This window comes from Camelina sativa, chromosome 12 (genome assembly GCF_030686135.1).
Source record: "Camelina sativa cultivar CO46 ecotype springtype chromosome 12, ASM3068613v1".
NCBI classification, from domain to species: domain Eukaryota; kingdom Viridiplantae; phylum Streptophyta; class Magnoliopsida; order Brassicales; family Brassicaceae; genus Camelina; species Camelina sativa.
In genome coordinates, this window is record NC_141891.1 from 22,197,298 (window position 1) to 22,217,846 (window position 20,549).

Sequence of the window (20,549 nt, forward strand, 5' to 3'; positions counted from 1 at the left end):
ATTCCCATCTACAATGGCTGAATTTCGACTAATCTCTCTCTCTGCAATGTGGCATACAAGACAATCTCCAAAATTTTGGTCAATCGGCTAAAAAAACATCTCTCAGGATTAATATCGGAGAATCAAGCTGCCTCTGTTCCTGGTCGACTAATCAAAGACAAAATCATCATTGCACATGAAGTTTTTCACAGTCTCAATACCAGAACAAGACAAGCTACATCTTACATAGCAATAAAAACAGACATTTCCAAGGCATACGACAGACTTGAATGGGGCTTCCTGGAAGAAACAATGAAGAAAATGGGATTTCACCATAAATGGATTAGTTGGATCATGAGCTGCATCAGTACAGTCAGTTACTCAGTTCTCATTAATAGTTCACCACGCGGACATATCATACCAGAGAGAGGCATTAGACAGGGAGACCTCCTTTCTCCCTATCTTTTCATTTTATGTGCTGAAGGTCTCACATCTGATAAACAGAAACATGGATCAAAGGAAGATCCAAGGCATAAAGATTAGTAACAGAAGCCCAGAGATAAGTAATCTACTGTTCGTTGACGATTCACTCTTCTTCACTCTCGCTAATGTGAAATCTGCAAAAAAGATCAAAGAGATTCTGACAACATATGAAAGAGTATCAGGACAAGCTGTCAACCTCAGCAAATCATCTATCACGTTCGGGAAGAAGGTGAAACAAGAAAATAAAACCAGAGTGAGACATATTCTCAATATTCACAATGATGGTGGGGGGGGGGGGGAAATATCTTGAAATACCTGAGCAGTTTGGACGTCGAAAGAGTGAAATGTTCCAGTTTATAATTGAGAAGGTTAAAGATCGGACTCAAGGATGGAACAAAAAATTCTTGTCAACGGGTGGAAAGGAAGTTTTACTCAAAGCTATTGCACTCACAATGCCTATTTTCTCAATGAATGTCTTTAAATTCCCAAAAGAGACATGCCACGAGATTAACAGTCTACTCGCTAATTTCTGGTGGGGTTCAGATACCAATAGCAATGGAATGCACTGGCTATCATGGGAAAGATTAAGCACTTCAAAGAAATCTGGAGGGCTTGGATTCAGAGACTTGGAACATTTCAATGATGCTTTATTGGGTAAGCAAGCTTGGCGACTTTTACAACAGCCGCATGGACTGATGGCCAGAGTAATAAAAGGTAAATATTTTCCAGAAACAAATATTTTGTCTGCAACGAGAAAAAGAAAAGAATCGTATTTCTGGAGATCTCTCCTTCATGGTAGAGATCTAATGAAGCAAGGTTTACGTGTTATGGTTGGTGATGGACGATATGTATGGAATGATCATTGGCTCTCAACAACCCCACCAAGACCTCCGCGCGCTAGGGGAAGACAACCACCAACAACTCTTAACGATTGGATATTGTCCTTACCAAAAGAATGGGATATGAGGAAGATAACAGAGTTGGTTCATCAAGATGATGTAGATAAATACTCAAGCTAAAGCTACCCTCACAGGAGCATCCAGATGTGCTAGGATGGCATTATACAAAGAATGGATTATACACAGTTAAATCAGCCTATTATCTTGCCAAACAACTTGGAGATAATCATCATCTACCCATACCGGGCAACACAGAGCTCAAGTTGAAGATTTGGAAAGAAAAGACTACACCAACAATAAAACACTTTCTATGGCGAATGGTTTCACAAATACTGCCTACAGAGACAACCTGCGACGGAGACATATTACTCGACAGACTTCATGCAAAAGATGTTGTCAGGAGGAGGAAACTGCATATCACTTATTCTTCACATGTTTATATGCTCAGTCGATATGGAGAGCTTCAGATCATTTCACTCCGAGTTTGATCGACCGTCAAGTACCTTTGGAAAATAAACTAGAATATTTGTTGCAACATAATAGCGATGCTACTCCAAACCAATTCACCAGTCAACCAGCATGGTTTTTATGGCGACTATGGAAAACCCGCAATCTGCTCACATTTCAACAACGACATCGACCATGGACACTTGTGCTCAAATTAGCAAAGAATGATGCAGTGGAATGGGTGGATGCAGAGAAATATGTCACAACGTTAATAAGTCCAACCAGAGCTTCCGTTCCAATCAGAGAAAAACGATGGCAAAAACCACAACTGAGTTGGATCAAATGTAACTATGATTCCACCTTCGTCAACACAACTGTTTCCCCCAATCTGGATGGATAATTCATGATGATGATGGTTTTTACAAAAGAGCTGGTCAAACAAAAGGAAACAAAGTCCAAACTCCATTGGAAAGTGAATGTCAGGGTCTAATTCAAGCTATACAGCATTGCTGGTCTCAAGGTTATAAAAAAGTCATTTTTGAGGAAGATTGTGAAGAAATAACGCAACTTCTCGCTGGAAACACAAGCCACTTTAAAGTTCATAATTGGTACAGGGATATACAATATTAGAAAACAAAGTTTGAAGAGGTCCAGTTTACATGGATTGGAAGAACTAATAACAAAGCAGCAGATCATCTAGCCAAATCCCCTTTGCCTCAAAATAAATCGTTTGTATTTCATTATTTTGTTCCTAAAAGTTTATCTCCTATCCTCCATGAGGATCAGTGTAATTCTCAACTTTAATCTCTAATAATATCAGATATTATAAAAAAAAGTAAAAGTACAAGTAAAGTTCCGGCTAGTAAAATTATTAAATCTTGATACGAGATTAAAAAGGTTAGAGAACAAATCATTAGTTTATTATATCCAATTCGAAATGCGTGTCGGTAACATTATAAGTTTTTTTTTTTTTATCATAAGGGACTGAGATAGATTAATGGTTTTTTTAATAATTTAACTCAAGTTGCACTATTCTGCTGCCAATCATTTAGTGGAACTGCGTAATTTTTTTATGTAGCAAATAAATACCAAAATCACAAACTAGGCAACTACTTCTAGAAAGAGCTGAGAGAGACAGAGAAAGTGAGTTTTGTTAGAGAGAAAATGGCGAGATCTACGGTGGTGATTGCGGCGGTTGTACTGGCTTTTCTAGTGGCGGTTCCGGTACCGGAAGTGACGGCGAAGAAATATTTAGTCGGCGACAAAAAGTTCTGGAACCCCAACGTTAACTATGCCGCATGGGTTCAGGGCAAACATTTCTACCTCGGAGACTGGCTCTGTAACGTTCTCTCTATCCCTTCTTTCTCAATCTACACTTTCAGATCTGTTACTATTAGATCTGATCTGAAGTGGGTTTCACTTTAAATCTTGTAATAGTTTCTAAGTTTTCAACTTTTCCGACCAGGTCGGGTTAGAACACAAACTCAGTCTTAAGTTTGTCTTAGGGAGTTGATGTTTGTTTTATTTTACTATGTTCTCAGATTTCGTGTTCTACAGAGACCAACACAACATTCTTGAGGTAAGCAAGACTGACTATGAAAGATGTATCTCGAACCACCCACTACGCAACTATACACGTGGAGCTGGGAGAGACATTGTGCCTCTCAATGAGACCAGAGCTTACTATCTACTTGATGGAAGAGGTGGCTGCTTTCACGGCATGAAGCTTTCTGTAACTGTTGAGACGCCTCCTCCTCCTCCACCACTAATGTAATAAAAAAATATATATTACTATGTATCTCTAAGAGTTGTATTTGGCTCAATTTGTTGGGCAAATGTTGATTTCGTACTAAGAGAACTTGATTATGTTGTTTTTGTTGTAATGCCATGTTTTCAATATTATAATTAATCTGTTTTTATTTTAACTAGTCCTTTGTGAACCGACTACAAAGGTCGTCGGTGGCTTATTTAACTACTCAAAAAAATGCGAACGAACCGGATAGAGAAGGAAACCAAGAGTGAATGATCTTATGGTCCTACTCCTAACCTAATAATCCAAATACAAGAAATACTAAGATATATATGCAATAAAATTAGGCTTAGTGAGTGGTTAAAGCAATGAATTAAGAAAAGCAAATAATAGTGATTAATTCTGGTCTGATGACATCGATATAGCCATCATATTAGTTACTTGTAGGAGTGGTCTTACTAGTTAATAAAGTTCCATTTAGGCGTTACTAGTCAGAAGGTTCATGAACACGTAAACATAAAATTCTAGAAAAAGATCTTTCTTTAATTATTCCACTGACATAAGCTTTTTAATCCATCGTAGTAGATTGATAATTAACCTAGTACTTGATAGCACCATTGGCATAGGAGAACTGAAGCTTTGACGTAGTCTTCTTCTCAGACAAAGAAGAGGATCTGCATTGTTTTGGGAGTGGAGCCTTTCCTTTGTACGTGTTGCAGACCTGGGACACCAAATCATCTAGCTTCTGCATCCCCCAATAGGCAATAATAATACATACAAAAAGACAGTTTTAAATTGGTTCTGAAAATGTAAATAAGAGTTATTAAAAGAGTTAGATATATACGTACGTTATAGAGTGGTTTGCCGTTGAGTGTGACCCATGGTACGAATACATGTTTCGGCTTCAAACTCATGGTCTGTTTTGCGTTCTCAAGTATGAGCTGTAATTACAACAACGAATAACCAAAAAAAAAAAGTTAGAATGTTTGATAACTATGCAATGTATGTTTTTATTATAATTATGCAAACCTTTTTTGAGAGATCACTGTTGTAACAATCATTGACGTCTTTCTCATCTCCAAAGCCTTGGAAACATTCTTGTTGAAAGTGTTCCGTATCGTTTTCAACGCACCTTATGAACGTGTACTAGGATTTCTGTGTTCGGAAACCATCACCATCGGTTTATTCGGTTAATTCGGGTCGGTTTATTCGGTTATCGGGTTATTTGGAATCTGAAAACTCTACCGAATCTAACCGACTAATCGATCGGTTCGGTTCGGTTCGGACACGGTTATTTTGGTTCGGAGGTTCGGTTATTTCGGTTTTAAGTGAAACTTGTCAATAAACCAACAATGTCGAACAAACACAACACAACAACAACTAAATAGAATATGATTCATGACATTTAACTGCTTAAGATAGCATACAAGTCATGTTTACAAAAAACAACAAGTTCAAGTGTTCATCAGTCAATCCTACTTCTCTTATACATAAAGAGACTATGGGAGACAATTTACAAAAAACCACACTTACAAAAGTCTCCATGAATGTCACAAAGATATTAGGAGACAATTGCCAAAAGTTAAGTCACTTGCCAAAAGTTAATAGAGAGAATGAGAATTGACAATATACCAATGATCCTTTCCTCTTACCTCTAGGCATTTGGTATATTATCATTCTCTACTTGCTTCATTCCAAAAAATAGTTAACTGTTATGAGTTTTTTTATGCAAAAGATGTAGAGAAAGAGAGACAACCTTTTACTATCGTTATTTGGTTCTAGTCTCCCTTGTTCTTCTCTAGATCACGGATCCGCAATTAGATGAGTCGCATTCTATGTAGCTACACAAGGAAAATGTTGCAAAATTAGTCATTAATCCACAAAAAAGTAATGAAAAAGGTAAGAATTAAGAGAAATGAGTTACCTAAGGACTCATGAAACTGCAATTCTTCAAACATCTGAACTAAGCTTGCTAATTTCTCTGCTTGAATGGTATTCCTCAGCCACTGTTGGGTGCAAACCAACGACTCAACCATAAAAGGTGACATAGAACTGCGATACGGGTCCAAGATCCGACCACTTGTGCTAAATGCGGATTCAGAAGCAACCGAAGATACTTGAACAGCAAGGATATCTCTAGCTAGCTCAGATAAGACTGGGAATTTAGAACTGTTTCGCCCCCACCAAGATAGAACATCAAAGTCCAATCCCAAAGCAGTTACAGTCCTTGCCACTGGTTTCTCCAACAAGTAAATATCTAGCTCACTGCTACATTCTTCATTTGTGCATTCAGCCACCATCTCAGAGTACAGCGTATCCATCCTCTCATAACCATCCTCATCCGACAAATCATACAAATCAGTTGCTGGTACTCCAGCATCAGCTACGACCCCACCAGTAGTTGGTACAACTTGTTCACTTACGCTCAACTTCACCACATACTCTGCATACATCTTCTTCATCACACCCTTAATTGATGATCTTAGATGAGTACTTTCGACACTGTCTTTTCCATAAAGCTTGTCGAAGCAAAGACCAGCAAACTGCATCTTGTTTCTGGGATCAAACACACTTGCGATGATGACAAGCGGATTCATGTTTAGGAGACCATCCCAATATTTTTCAAACTTACTCCTCATCATCATTGCCTCTGTCTTTAGTAGCACATCACCAGTGGTGCTTAGATTGATAAGATTCCTCTCAATTGTCACAATCTCATTATAACAAAGAGTAGAGGTCACTGATTTGCTGGCTGAGAAAGACAAAGTGCAGTTGAAAAAGATCTTCAAGAACTTAACTAACCTCTGCACTTGATCCCAATCAGCAAAATTAAGAGGACCAATACGCTTCTGCCCTGGGAATTCAGCTTCATCACCATTCTCCTCACTATTCTCTTCAGTCTCCATGAAGTAGTCGTTATACAACTTGTCTTCAGCCAGCATCTTTTCAAATGCAACCCTAAACTTAATTGCGGCTGTGAGCATTAGATAAGTCGAGTTCCACCTGGTTGCAACATCAAGACATAAGCTTCCTCGACCTACGTTCCCTGTGTCGACCCTCAACAGAAATGACTTCAGCCGATCACCTGATGATCTCACATACTTAATCGCATTTCTGATGGACACTATACTCCTTTTTGCTTTGGATAAACCATCCCTCACTATCAAGTTGAGGACATGCGCACAGCACCGCATATGAAGATAATCACCATTACTAACTAAAGCATCAGGTCCTCTCATGATCAAAGCATCAGTGAATACCCTTAGAGCCTTGTCATTCCCCTTAGCGTTATCCACTATTACTGTGAAGACCTTCTCAATTCCCCACTCTTCAAGACAGGCTACCAAATGCTCAGCAATTGTATCACCTTTGTGATCTGTCACTGGCTTGAAACTGATAATCCTCTTCTGCAACTTCCAATCTCTGTCAATCCAGTGAGCTGTTACCACCATGTAGCTACAAGAAGTCGTGGGAGCTACCCATATATCGGTTGTCATAGACACTCTCTGCTTCTCCTTACCAAACAGCTCCTTCAAAGCTCCTTTCTCTCTCAGATACATACTGTATATATCTGTTGTGGCTGTCTTCCTGCAATGGACCGTATACATGGGAAGCATGTTGCTGCAAAATCTCCTAAAACCCTCAGACTCCACAAATGCAAACGACAGCTCATTAGAACGATCATCTCATTCACAGACCTTCTGAACAAAGCTTGATCATACTTGATTGCAGTCATTACACCACTGCTATCACCAGCCAACACACTCTGAGTACCACTCTCTAGATGCATCTTGTACAACTTACACCTACTAATGTGATTCTTCATTGCACTTGTTCCATGAATCACTGTGTCACATCCTAGAGCTTGACCACAGTACCGACAGTTGGCGAGGGCCTGATCATGTGCTTGCTGAATAAAATGCTCCCAAACCGGAGATCTATGAGCTGGCTTTTTCCTCGGTTGAGACGGTACAGTAGAAGTTGTAGCCTGAGTTCATCGTCTCTTCCCACCAACTGGAGAAGCTGTCGGACCATCATCAATCTCTTCTTGTAGAACCGGGTCAATGTTCTCTTCCCCAGAGTCATGAGACATCTGTTAAAAACAACAAGTGAAAAAGATCAGTCCAAGTCTAAAGACTAACACTAACAGTACAAACAAAAGCAAAGATCAGTCCAAGTCTAAAGACTAACACTAACAATACAAACAAAAGCATAGATCAGTACAAGTCTAAAGACTAACACTAACAGTACAAACAAAAGCATAGATCAGTACAAGTCTAAAGACTAACACTATCGGACATCAAAAGCAAACAATGAAACCAAACCCAACACATACTTAGTTCTAACTACAACAGACATCAAAAGCAAAGAATGAAACCAAGAACAAGACATACTTAGTTCTAACAAGTAACAACACATACTTAGTTCTAACAAGTAACAACACATACTTAGTTCTAACTACAACTATCGGACATCAAAAGCAAAGAATGAAACAAAGAACAAGACATACTTAGTTCTAATAAGTAACAACACATACTTAGTTCTAACTATAACTATCAGACATCAAAGGCAAACAATGAAACCAAAGGATACTTAGTTCTAATCGGACAACATAAGCAAAGAATGAAACCAAACCCAACGAATGAAACCAAACCCAACATAAGCAAAGAATGAAACCAAACCCAACTATCGGACATCAAAAGCAAAGAATGAAACAAAGAACAACAAATCCTAGAGCTATACAACGAATCAAAGACGGACAACAATAAAACAAAAGGATTAAGACAAAAGGATTACACGATGCTTTAGAACAAAAGGATTAAGACAAAAGAACTTACACTGAAGATTAAACACAAGGTTGATCGGGACAACACAAGATCAGATCAGAAACTCGAGAATCTCTTTCTCTGTCGCCGCTAAGAGGAAGAGTTTAGATAGATTAGGTTTAGGGTTAGAACTAATGAAATAAACCGGTGTATTAGCTTATATACCTAGGGTTAAATTTCGGGTTTCCGTCGGTTTTGTCTCTCCGAACCGAACCAAAGACAAAACTGAAATTTTTTGAAAACCATTCCGATCGGAATCAAAAAACAAATATAACCGAACCGAATTGTCCAAATCTCGGTTCGGTTCGGTTCGGACAATTCGGTTCGGTTCGGATTCCCAGGCCTAGATGGCATTATACAAAGAATGGATTATACACAGTTAAATCAGCCTATTATCTTGCCAAACAACTTGGAGATAATCATCCTCTTCCCATACCGGGCAACACAGAGCTCAAGTTGAAGATTTGGAAAAAAAGACTACACCAACAATAAAACACTTTCTATGGCGAATGGTTTCACAAATACTGCCTACAGGAGACAACCTGCAACGGAGACATATTACTCGACAGACTTCATGCAAAAGATGTTGTCAGGAGGAGGAAACTGCATATCACTTATTCTTCACATGTTTATATGCTCAGTCGATATGGAGAGCTTCAGATCATTTCACTCCGAGTTTGATCGACCGTCAAGTACCTTTGGAAAACAAACTAGAATATTTGTTGCAACATAATAGCGATGCTACTCCAAACCAATTCACCAGTCAACCAGCATGGTTTTTATGGCGACTATGGAAAACCCGCAATCTGCTCACATTTCAACAACGACATCGACCATGGACACTTGTGCTCAAATTAGCAAAGAATGATGCAGCGGAATGGGTGGATGCAGAGAAATATGTCACAACGTTAATAAGTCCAACCAGAGCTTCCGTTCCAATCAGAGAAAAACGATGGCAAAAACCACAACTGAGTTGGATCAAATGTAACTATGATTCCAGCTTCGTCAATATAACTGTTTCCCCCAATCTGGATGGATAATTCATGATGATGATAATTTTTACAAAAGAGCTGCTCAAGCAAAAGGAAACAAAGTCCAAACTCCATTGGAAAGTGAATGTCAGGGTCTAATTCAAGCTATACAGCATTGCTGGTCTCAAGGTTATAAAAAAGTCATTTTTGAGGAAGATTGTGAAGAAATAATGCAACTTCTCGCTGGAAACACAAGCAACTTTAAAGTTCATAATTGGTACAGAGATATACAATATTAGAAAACAAAGTTTGAAGAGGTCCAGTTTACATGGATTGGAAGAACTAATAACAAAGCAACAGATCATCTAGCCAAATCCCCTTTGCCTCAAAATAAATCGTTTGTATTTCATTATTTTGTTCCTAAAAGTTTATCTCCTATCCTCCATGAGGATCAGTGTAATTCTCAACTTTAATCTCTAATAATATCAGATATTATAAAAAAAAGTAAAAGTACAAGTAAAGTTTCGGCTAGTAAAATTATTAAATCTTGATACGAGATTAAAAAGGTTAGAGAACAAATCATTAGTTTATTATATCCAATTCGAAATGCGTGTCGGTAACATTATAAGTTTTTTTTTTTTTATCATAAGGGACTGAGATAGATTAAGGACAGTAATCTCTAATACTCCTATTCATCAAAACAATTTCTCAAAAACCCCTCAATGGTAAAAAGACAATATTACCCTTAATGAAGATTGTTAAAGGTTAAATATAATTAAATCGGTAAATGTTCAACGAAAAACACAATAGTTCAGTGGTTGCGAGTTCCATGCGCACCCGCGCGCCCAGAGTTCGAATCCCACTATGCGAGGTACAACTAGGGTGCAACTGGTACAACTAGGGTGCGACTAGTACAACTAGGGTGCGACGGATACAACTAAGATGCGATGGGTACAACTGGAGGTACAAACTAAGGGATATCCAGTACAACTGGATGTAGTTGTACGTTCAATTTTCTTTTCAAAATTGTTAGAGGGTAGTTTCGTCATTTCATTAAAGAAGGGGTAGTAAGAATAAGTGGAGGTGATGCAGAAAAGAATTTCTGGTATAGGGACACCAGAGAATTAAATCCGATAGATTAATGGTTTTTTTAAATAATTTAACTCAAGTTACACTATTCTGCTGCCAATCATTTAGTGGAACTGCGTAATTTTTTTATGTAGCAAATTAATACCAAAATCATAAACTAGGCAACTACTTCTAGAAAGAGCTGAGAGAGACAGAGAAAGTGAGTTTTGTTAGAGAGAAAATGGCGAGATCTACGGTGGTGATTGCGGCGGTTGTACTGGCTTTTCTAGTGGCGGTTCCGGTACCGGAAGTGACGGCGAAGAAATATTTAGTCGGCGACAAAAAGTTCTGGAACCCCAACGTTAACTATGCCGCATGGGTTCAGGGCAAACATTTCTACCTCGGAGACTGGCTCTGTAACGTTCTCTCTATCCCTTCTTTCTCAATCTACACTTTCAGATCTGTTACTATTAGATCTGATCTGAAGTGGGTTTCACTTTAAATCTTGTAATAGTTTCTAAGTTTTCAACTTTTCCGACCAGGTCGGGTTAGAACACAAACTCAGTCTTAAGTTTGTCTTAGGGAGTTGATGTTTGTTTTATTTTACTATGTTCTCAGATTTCGTGTTCTACAGAGACCAACACAACATTCTTGAGGTAAGCAAGACTGACTATGAAAGATGTATCTCGAACCACCCACTACGCAACTATACACGTGGAGCTGGGAGAGACATTGTGCCTCTCAATGAGACCAGAGCTTACTATCTACTTGATGGAAGAGGTGGCTGCTTTCACGGCATGAAGCTTTCTGTAACTGTTGAGACGCCTCCTCCTCCTCCACCACTAATGTAATAAAAAAATATATATTACTATGTATCTCTAAGAGTTGTATTTGGCTCAATTTGTTGGGCAAATGTTGATTTCGTACTAAGAGAACTTGATTATGTTGTTTTTGTTGTAATGCCATGTTTTCAATATTATAATTAATCTGTTTTTATTTTAACTAGTCCTTTGTGAACCGACTACAAAGGTCGTCGGTGGCTTATTTAACTACTCAAAAAAATGCGAACGAACCGGATAGAGAAGGAAACCAAGAGTGAATGATCTTATGGTCCTACTCCTAACCTAATAATCCAAATACAAGAAATACTAAGATATATATGCAATAAAATTAGGCTTAGTGAGTGGTTAAAGCAATGAATTAAGAAAAGCAAATAATAGTGATTAATTCTGGTCTGATGACATCGATATAGCCATCATATTAGTTACTTGTAGGAGTGGTCTTACTAGTTAATAAAGTTCCATTTAGGCGTTACTAGTCAGAAGGTTCATGAACACGTAAACATAAAATTCTAGAAAAAGATCTTTCTTTAATTATTCCACTGACATAAGCTTTTTAATCCATCGTAGTAGATTGATAATTAACCTAGTACTTGATAGCACCATTGGCATAGGAGAACTGAAGCTTTGACGTAGTCTTCTTCTCAGACAAAGAAGAGGATCTGCATTGTTTTGGGAGTGGAGCCTTTCCTTTGTACGTGTTGCAGACCTGGGACACCAAATCATCTAGCTTCTGCATCCCCCAATAGGCAATAATAATACATACAAAAAGACAGTTTTAAATTGGTTCTGAAAATGTAAATAAGAGTTATTAAAAGAGTTAGATATATACGTACGTTATAGAGTGGTTTGCCGTTGAGTGTGACCCATGGTACGAATACATGTTTCGGCTTCAAACTCATGGTCTGTTTTGCGTTCTCAAGTATGAGCTGTAATTACAACAACGAATAACCAAAAAAAAAAAGTTAGAATGTTTGATAACTATGCAATGTATGTTTTTATTATAATTATGCAAACCTTTTTTGAGAGATCACTGTTGTAACAATCATTGACGTCTTTCTCATCTCCAAAGCCTTGGAAACATTCTTGTTGAAAGTGTTCCGTATCGTTTTCAACGCACCTTATGAACGTGTACTGGGATTTCTGTGTTCGGAAACCATCACCATCTTACAAAAGTTAGAAAATATTGTAACAATCATCAAATTTTCCTAGATTCAACAAAAAAAGTTTAGATGCATACCGGGTTAGTCAAAATCTTTATAGCACAAGCTTCAAAGGCGTTAAGTTTGCATTCCTCTTCACCATGCTTCACAAAATTTCCCAAACGATAGGTTAATTAGAAACTGAGTTTAATCATAAAAGTAGGAGACAAGAAGAGTGAGACATTGAAATGAACCTGGCAAGTGACGGTCATGTTATCGGAGACTTTAGCATTACCGAATGGAACGAGCTTCACATCGGTGATCGTGTCAAGATCGGAGTCAAAGAATTTGACTAGGTCATTGACGATGAACATCTGACAACCGGGGCAAAGTGATTCGTAGTAAAGATAGAGCTGAACTTTGTCGGATTCTTCAGCCACGAGTTTGTCTGAGAATGTGAACAGAACAAAGCAAGCTACGAAGACAAGCTTGGTTAAAGAAGGAGAAACCATTATTGAAAATATTTGTATGTACTAAGAGTGAATTAGTGAGTTAGTGAGTTGAGTGGCACTGCGGCCTTTATAGACAAGATATTTATATATTACCGTTTACGTGCTTTTTACTATGTTAACATTTTTTCACGTGGGTCCTTTTTATTTTTTTGTACGTTTGTGTTCCAACTCTATCGTAAGTGCGGGGCATACACGTTAAAAATTTCAAGGGGCATAATTTATTCATCATTTAAATCAAAATTGATAAAAAATTATAAAAAAGGGTTCCAAAACAGTGTATAAAAAAAAATTATCGGTAGAATCGTGATAAAGAGAGAATGTTTACAAATAGGATATATAGTATATAAATTTTGCGTCATATTGAAGAAATAATGGCAGGTTAAGAATGAAATATATAGTGTCAGTGGAAAAAAAAAACATTAAATTATGAAGAATCTCAGACATTTTCATCCATTTGAAGGTATGTTATAAACAAAAATCGTCTACAATCATTATTTGGAAATTTAAGTGAAATGTTTAGTATCATCTAGTGAAATTATTCAATTTATAATGAGACTCTCATCACATATTTTCTATTATGTGTACACAACATGGTTGATAAATAAATTCTCTATAAAGAGTCGACTCCATTGCTTTAGTGGGGTCATAATTAACATTTTAACCGTTTAATCTAACACACACATGACTCACATAAGCTTATATGGTGACGTTTATTGCTTACTAGTTATCTAGATTCGTCATTACAAGTTAACTCAAGATGCCAATGTATGACGTTATTTCTAGAGTGACTCTGATCGCAGTTGTGTTAGTGAAGACAAGATTCTACGCCTAGTTTATAAACTCTGGCAGTGAATCATAATTCTTATTTTAAAATGGTATAGCATTGTAACAATAATATAAAATAAAGTGATCTTGAGGATAGTTAGAAGCTACTCGTGCTTCTACTTAAACTAGCTAATAAGTGACCTTGAGGATAGTTAGAAGCTACTCATGCTTCTACCTAACTAGATCTTGATGCATGCATCTTTCAAATTGCAATATATAGTTACTCACTTTAATAGTTATGGAAAACAATTAATGTCAATATGCGCAAGTGGGTGTCTAGTTTGAGAACCTAATAGAGTCTATCTTCCCTCTTTATATAATATCATCAAAACTAAGATTGAATAAATCCAACTTTCACGAAAATTATGAGTTGGCTTTACTAATTTTAGTTCATCTTCTTAATTTAGGTAGCAAACTAATTCTTTAAAATGAGGTCAATAAAAGACGAATGGTTAGTTCTCACAAGATTTTCAAACGTTTAGTTAGCCAACGGGCTGAGAAAACATATTGACTAGTTTATATCTAAAATAAATGAAAAGTATATATGCCGCTGGAGAAATCAGCTAGCCGTTGAATATATGTAAAATATTTAAATAGCATTAAATTAGTTTTGTAAGTTTCTGTATCTCTCATTGTATATGTTATTGACTATGAATGAGAATTCAATATAATGTTAATAGGGTATTAGAGGACCAAAACATAAACATTAGTGGTGTTGCAGAAATAATGGCGCAATGTGGAGGTCCTTAATTATTTGATCCAACTCTAGTAATGAAGATAAGTTGAGTTATGACAAAATATAATTGGCCAATTTGTGAACATAAACCTGAATGATTTTTGCTGAAAGATAATTACTATGCATGAAGAAATTGATGTAAAGACTTTGTAACCATGAAAGAAGTATGAAACAAATCAGAATAAGAGAATGACTTAGTTATTCAAATAGTTCATAAAAGTATGTTAATGACTCAAATAGCACATTCAAGAATCTGTTTACTAGAATAACACATAAAAGTGAACAAAATATTATTAAACCTTTTTAATATTGATGTCCATATATTTCACTATGTCTTACCTTAGTTTATTTACACATTTTGCATGATTTATTAGCTAGTTTGGCCATTGTTGAGTAATTTTAGGACTGTTTGTACATTAGAGTAGATTTGCATTGCATTTGCATAGTTTCTTGCATAAACATGTGATTTGGATCCCAAGGAGCATGAAAAGATGTTGAGGAGGATTAGAGCCATCAAGTGAAGCAGACAAAGGAGCTAGAGCAGAAAGAGCCAAGTCCGGAAGTCCACTCGACCACCACACTCGACCAGACACTCGACCGTGTGCAGAAAGAGACTCGACCGATGGAAGAAACGTAAGAAGTGGTCACTCGACCATGCACTCGACCGAGCACCTGGCCGAGTTGACCGAGCCGCCTTCCTATTTTGTCTTCTAGCCATTTTAGGGCTTTCTTCTTCCTATATAAGCCTAATGTACTCTATGGCCGCCCACAAGCCACTTTAGAGAGAAAATATCTAAGAAACTTAGTTTTTAACTTTTTGGGAATATTTACTTTTTGCTTAGATCATTAGCCACTTTTCTTTGTATTTTCTCAAGATCTTTGATATTTGTTGGTTCCATAACTTTCAAAGTATTAAGAATTTGAGTTTGATTTCTTCTTCAATATTGTAGATCTTCATCTCATCTATCTAATCATGCAAGTTTCATTGATTTCTGGGTTTATGATTTTGTTTATCATGTTTAGTAAATCTGAGTAGTGTGTAGGGATCTTAGGGATGGATTAGGCTGGATAAAGGTTATGGTTGTCTCTATTGATCAAGCTTGATTGTTATATATCTCTTCTAGATTAGATGTGCTCTATGCTGTTCTTATATCTGAGAGGGTAAGAATAGATCTTAAGCTTCTTATCATCATACCAATGTTTAAGTTGTTAGATAAAGCTAATGATAGAGATTATCATGCTTAACCAAAGAGATTGGTTGTTTAAGGTGATTTTTGACATGTAATGATCTAGTTGTTTAATGCCTGTTTTTGTATGTCTTAGCTAGTGAGAACTAGGTCGAAGAGTATCTAAACTTGATTGTTATTGCCATGAGAGTGGATTAGCAAGTATTAGAAGATCATTGTCTAGAGATAGCTCATTGTTGATTGAGGTTTGTTGATCAGTTTAGATAACCATAGCTTGAGTCCAGCCTATGAATCCATCCCTAGGACCTTCTTTGTTTATTGATTTCTTTGTTTGATTACTGTTATCCGCTTGCTGTTTGATTTACTTGTGTTTTGCTCTGTTTTGATTGTTGTTTCTAGCCCTATTCTTCGTATTCATCCACTCGACCTGCCACTCGATCGAGCATACGATCGAGTGCTTGCTCGAGCTCATTCAAGAGTTCTTGTTTATGTTCTGCATCTTACTTGTTTCATTCCTTTTTCATTTCCTGTTGCATTCATTTCATTTCATGTTCATTGCATTCAATCATGTTTAGTCATGTTGCATTTATTGCCTTGCATTAGTGTAGTACTTGTTCATGTTTAGTATTATTTCTAGTCCCGGGCATTCGGCAGAACCCGGTTAACCCGAACCGAGGAAACCAAAACATTCGGTTATCGGCACCGAATGTGTGAGAGAGAGCACACCAATCGGCCAAATTAATTTTTGAATTCGGTTCGGTTCGGCAAGGCATAACCGATCGGGTTCATGTAAACCAAAGTATATAGAGAGATAAAATTTCATTAACCCTAATCCCCTTCTAGCTTCTTCGTGAGGCTGCCTCTCTTTAGCTCTCTCTGCAAAAATCGTGAAAGCCTAACCCTTTGAATCTGAGATAACTCAATCACATAATCACTAATCATCATCACGTCTCTTGTCCATAATCGTCTTCCACAACTCGTCTATTGCTCTCAATTGTACCTAGAAGAAGAAACTCCTTTGTCTAACGACCTAATCCGACTGGTAAGCTCTTATTTTGTCTCGTACTCTCTTTAGCATAATGAGATTTTGTTATTTTGCTTTAAGCTCTTGCTCCTTCTCGGGAATTAAGGATTTCAAAAATTCAAAGCCTAAACCTGATTGTTTTCAGATCGATTTCTTTGTTCTTCTTCTGGTTTTACCTCTTATTTTTCTTCTACTGAATTTCTTCATGTTTTACTTAGTTAGTTTTATTTATTTGGCTTAGAGATCTCACTACAGATCTAGAGAGGTTTGTCTGATGTCGTGTGGTCATGTCTAATGTCTACAGATCTACTGATCCAGAACGACCAAGTGTTTGAAACACACCACTCTTGTTATCAGACGGGGAAAATCAAACCATTTGGAACCATCGGAGATGGGGGGAGGTCGACTTTGTCAGATACCGTTGACGCCGCAGCCATCCTCCCACCGTTATGGGGATATTGAAAACCTTAATTGTTAATGGGTTTGGGCTTTGTCATTGTAAATATGTTAAATTGGATTGTTATTGGGTTTGTAATTAGATTTGAGTCCACTTTAATTTTTTCGTCTAATTCGGGTAGAATTAACCGAACTAGGAAAAAATTTGGTTTATTTCGGAACACAAATATTAGCCTATAACCGACCCGAACCGAATTCTATTTCGGGTCTATTCAGTGGGATTTTAGAAAACCCGAATTTTTGGAAAACCGAATAACCCGACCCGAACAAACCGATTAAACCGAACGCCCAGGACTAATTATTTCTGCTTTGACCATACTGTTTACTTTGCATTTTTCTCATATCTTAGTAGCTTCACATTCTGCATTTCATTCTTGCATTCCACCTGTTCTTTCATCATCATCACTATCATCATCATCTCACACCACACAAAAAGATATGTTTCAATTTGGCGCTGTTGCCATTTGAGTGTTTGTTTGTGACATTTAGGATTTACACAAGTCTAAGATTAAGTTATATTGTTCCTTTGATCACTACTGATTGAGCTTCTTCATCTGCTTGGTTGTTTTGAATCTCAGGTACCAACTCGACCCAGCACTCGACCGTCTGCACGATCAAGTACCTGATCAAGCCACCAACCCAGATTCAGTCAGTCTTCTCGTCTCAGTCGGTTCAGTCTTCAACTCGAGCCAGTGCTCGACCGAGTGTCAGTTTGATTCAATGATCGAGTCAGTTGATGCAAACAAGATCCAAGGGAAATCAGAATCTTCAGAGGTACCTTGATCATATCAACCGCCTACCAGGAGACCTGAGGCAGCAGAGAACTAGAATCCTCCAAGAACAGGAAGATCAGTTGCTAATGGAGCAACATAACAATCAAGATCAAAGGCCTAGACCTATTGGTGTAGGAGATGCTCCAAATACACACAACCAAAGAGCTGGCATAGTTCCTCCTGCAGTTGCCAACAATAATTATGAGATCAAGAGTGGTCTCATCACTATGATTCAAGCAAAAAAATTCCATGGTTTTTCAATAGAGGATCCTTTAGATCATCTTGATGAGTTTGATAGGCTTTGTGGCCTCACCAAGATCAATGGTGCTAGTGAAGATGGCTTCAAGCTTAGGCTGTTTCCTTTCTCACTTGGAGACAAAGCTCATCTATGGGACAAGACACTTCCAACTGGTGCTGTCACTACATGGGATGCTTATAAGAAGGCCTTTCTAGCTAAATTCTTCTCTAATGCTAGAACTGCAAGGTTGAGGAATGAGATTTCTGGTTTTGTACAAAAGAATAATGAAACATTTTGTGAGGCATGGGAGAGATTCAAAGGCTACCAAACACAGTGTACACATCATGGGTTTAGTAATGAATCTCTACTTAGCACACTATATATAGGAGTCTTGCCAAAGATAAGAATGCTATTGGATACAGCCTCTAATGGAAATTTCCTCAACAATCATGTAGAAGAAGGTTGGGAGCTAGTGGAGAATCTAGCACAATCTGATGGCAACTACAATGAGGATTATGATTGAACAGTGAGATTTGTTGCCCCTGATCCAGATGAAAAGTATAAGAAGGATTTGAAGGTTGTTCATGAGAAGTTGGATAAGATTCTACTCAGCCAACAAAAGAACATTCATTTTCTTGGTGAAGAAGAGGCTCCAGCTCAAGATGAGGAGAAAGAATTTGCTGAGATTTGTTATATGCAGAATCAAGGAGGTTTCAAAGGTTATAATCAATTCAAGAACAACAACCTCTCCTATAGGAGCAGCAATTAGTAAATCCTCAAGATCTAGTCTACCCTCCTCAACAGCCTCAACAACACAACAACTATGTACCCAAGCAGCAAAACAATGGTTACCAGGCTCCAATGTGTCCCCCACCAGAGTTTCAGACCAACCAAAGCCAAGAACCAGATTTGAGAGCTATGATGCAACAATTGCTACTTGGGTAAGCAAATGGGCAGCTTGAGAATGCAAAGAAGTTTGCTGAGATGCACCAAAGAATGGACAACACATACAGTGATCTCCATTCTAAGTTTGAAACTCTGAATTCCAAGATTGAGACTATGGAGAGCAAACTGCCTTCTTCTACCTCTACAACGAATGACCAACAAAAAGGCAAGGCTATCATGCACTCTACAGATTTTGCCAATGCAACTAATCTATGCAGTGGAAGAGTGTTACCAGAACGAAAAGGCGTGCCACAAATCACTAAGGACAGTGAAGAATAAGATGGGGAGGATTTTCAGCAAGAGGAGACTCAAAATGAAGAGAAGATTGAACTCGACCCACCACTCGAGCACACACACGATCGAGTGCATGATCGAGCAACAGATCGAGCACCTTCTCAGGAGAAGATTAAACCAGTTGCTACCAAGGAAAAAGAAGTTTGGTTCATTCCTCCTCCTTACAAGCCTCCACTACCTTTCCCATGAAGATTTAAGAAGAATATGATTGAAAAGTACAAGGCATTGTTTGATAAACAAGTTAGATAGATTGAGCTTAGGATGCCTCTAATAGATGCCTTTGCTAAGATCCCTCCTTACCAGAAATTCTTGAAAGATGCTGTGATGGAAAGGATCAAAGAGGTTCAAGGGATGGTGATTCTTAGCCATGAGTGTAGTGCCCTAATCCAAAAGCAAGTGAACCCACAAAAGTTAAGAGATCCTGGTTGCTTCACTCTACCTATAGGTCCTTTGACCTTCAACAGATGCCTTTGTGATTTGGGAGCTTCAGTTAGCCTAATGCATCTATCAGTTGCTAAGCGCCTGGGGTTTACAAGGTACAAGCCATGTAATATATCTCTGATCCTAGCTGATAGATCAGTAAGATTGCCACATGGTGTTTTGGAGGACTTACCAGTTAGAGTTGGAACAGTGGAAGTCCCAACAGACTTTGTAGTCTTGGAAATGGATGAAGAGCCAAAAGATCCTTTGATTTTGGGGAGACCTTTCCTAGCCACAGCAGGGGCAATAATTGATGTGAGAAAGGGGATGATTGATCTCAACTTGGGAGAGGACCTCAGGATGAAATTTGCCATTGTTGAAGCTATGAAGAAACCAACAATTGGAGGCCAAGTCTTTTGGGTTGAAGAAATGGAAATATTAGCAGGAGAGTTGATGGAAGGGGTAGCAGAGCAAGATCACCTTAAGACTGTTTTGACCAAAAGTGGAAAATAAGGGTTCCTCTATAAAGAAACCAAAGCTTATGAAGAGATACTGGACTCCCATAGAGAATCTGATATTCCAGAGGCTTTTGAGGGGCTACCAGCATCAAGAGAGGAAGTCTGGTCAGTTCAGATAGCAGATACATAGAGCTCGACCATCAACTCGAGCATGCACTCGACCAAGCACCAACAGCACTCGACCGAGCGCCCTGCCGAAACTCTTACAGATCACTAG

The 20,549-nt window shown here is 37.9% G+C and overlaps 3 protein-coding genes, 1 long non-coding RNA gene, 1 other non-coding gene and 1 pseudogene across 5 annotated transcripts; 2 read left to right on the plus strand and 4 right to left on the minus strand.

Moving 5' to 3' along the window:
- LOC147930896 (uncharacterized) overlaps positions 1 to 20,549 on the minus strand; it is a 103,399-nt pseudogene that overhangs the window by 47,458 nt on the left and 35,392 nt on the right.
- On the plus strand, positions 2,598 to 3,733 carry LOC104719173 (early nodulin-like protein 19). Its single transcript, XM_010437033.3, has 2 exons — positions 2,598 to 3,147; positions 3,350 to 3,733. Exons 1-2 carry the CDS (start codon positions 2,973 to 2,975, stop codon positions 3,580 to 3,582), a joined length of 408 nt encoding a protein of 135 aa, XP_010435335.2. The 5' UTR covers positions 2,598 to 2,972; the 3' UTR covers positions 3,583 to 3,733.
- LOC147930897 (uncharacterized) lies at positions 4,081 to 4,716 on the minus strand. The gene is made up of 3 exons (XR_015575365.1): positions 4,588 to 4,716; positions 4,407 to 4,499; positions 4,081 to 4,303 (listed from the first exon to the last, which is right to left on the minus strand). It is a non-coding gene; the product is annotated as an uncharacterized LOC147930897 (long non-coding RNA).
- LOC104732408 (early nodulin-like protein 19) lies at positions 10,501 to 11,425 on the plus strand. Its single transcript, XM_010451952.3, has 2 exons — positions 10,501 to 10,839; positions 11,042 to 11,425. Exons 1-2 carry the CDS (start codon positions 10,665 to 10,667, stop codon positions 11,272 to 11,274), a joined length of 408 nt encoding a protein of 135 aa, XP_010450254.1. The 5' UTR covers positions 10,501 to 10,664; the 3' UTR covers positions 11,275 to 11,425.
- LOC104732406 (gamma-interferon-responsive lysosomal thiol protein) lies at positions 11,773 to 12,958 on the minus strand. The gene is made up of 5 exons (XM_010451951.2): positions 12,659 to 12,958; positions 12,503 to 12,568; positions 12,280 to 12,405; positions 12,099 to 12,191; positions 11,773 to 11,995 (listed from the first exon to the last, which is right to left on the minus strand). The coding sequence occupies exons 1-5, from the start codon at positions 12,914 to 12,916 to the stop codon at positions 11,849 to 11,851; spliced, it is 690 nt and encodes a 229-aa protein (XP_010450253.2). The 5' UTR covers positions 12,917 to 12,958; the 3' UTR covers positions 11,773 to 11,848.
- On the minus strand, positions 18,400 to 18,506 carry LOC147930898 (small nucleolar RNA R71). The gene has a single exon (XR_015576783.1). It is a non-coding gene; the product is annotated as a small nucleolar RNA R71 (small nucleolar RNA).